The 981-nt window shown below is 52.0% G+C and overlaps 1 protein-coding gene across 1 annotated transcript in view; it reads left to right on the forward strand.

The window, feature by feature from the left end:
• The first annotated feature begins 566 nt into the window (after window positions 1-566).
• USP43 (ubiquitin specific peptidase 43) overlaps window positions 567-981 on the forward strand; it is a 62,410-nt gene continuing 61,995 nt past the window's right edge. The window contains exons 1-2 of the mRNA XM_024748412.1: window positions 567-573; window positions 706-779. Coding sequence (XP_024604180.1) covers window positions 567-573; window positions 706-779 — 81 coding nt within the window. The remainder of the gene's footprint in view (window positions 574-705; window positions 780-981) is intronic.

Consider the following 981-nt stretch of genomic DNA (forward strand, 5'->3'; position numbering starts at 1 on the left):
TTAATAAATGATGACCACTTTAGTCATCAGATAATAGGTAACATTTCAGGGCATTCCTGTGATAATGCCTCCTGCTAATCTCTTGTTGAGCTAGAAATTGATGAGAAATTCACTGTGCGAGACTTTGCCGGATTAACGTGACAGTTACAAGAGAAAATGAGGGAAGTCCCCAGGGAATCAAGGGCAAGACAATGCCAAGTCAATTCTTATTGGGCAACAATTCAGCTGGGATTTTGCGTTAAGGAGTGAACGTGAGACCTCCTAGGGGGCGCGCCCGGGAGCTGGAAAACTTCCTGGTGAGCAAATACTGAGGCTGGAAAGATCTAAGATGCGGGGTTGTCAGTCCACAGACCCCGCTCGAGTTCCGGCTTCTCTGCTTACGGGTTGTGTGGCCTCAGCGCATTGCGTTAACCTCTCTGAGCCCGTTTCTCCACCAAATAAACCGAGGACGGTCAAGTCTCGCTTGCAAGTTTTGATAAAAGCCCTAACCTAGTCTGTAATTTAAACAAGCAAACCACAACCAATCTCGGGTGTCTCTACACGCGCCTCCCAGTTCGGGTCCCAGGATGGCGGGTCCCGCAAAGGCTCTGCCTCCCCTGCGGGGCAGACGGGCTGGAAGGAGGTGGCGCCACCGGTCCGCACACACCTGAGCCTGCGGCGGAACCAGCGGTACCAAGGTACTCTCCACCCGTTCACCGCCCCCAGGGCGCGTCTCTCGCTACGCCGGAGGCTGCCCTCTGGGGAACCTTCCTTTCCCTTCTTTTCACCTTCGCCTGGAGGTAATTACAAGAAATTTAGCAACAGCCAGGGCTTTGCAATTTACTAGGGCGTTCACATTTATCATTCCTCTATTATTTTCACAGCTTGAAGGCTGGGAGCGGACTGGGAGCAGAGGTTAAATTCAGGTCAGTAGGTTTAGGAGAGGTTAGGAAGTGGGAGGGAACCTGAATTCCGTGCTCCAGTGCTTTTATTCCTGGTCTG

Source organism: Neophocaena asiaeorientalis, unplaced genomic scaffold, assembly GCF_003031525.2.
Source record: "Neophocaena asiaeorientalis asiaeorientalis breed wild unplaced genomic scaffold, Neophocaena_asiaeorientalis_V1.1 scaffold543, whole genome shotgun sequence".
NCBI lineage: Eukaryota > Metazoa > Chordata > Mammalia > Artiodactyla > Phocoenidae > Neophocaena > Neophocaena asiaeorientalis.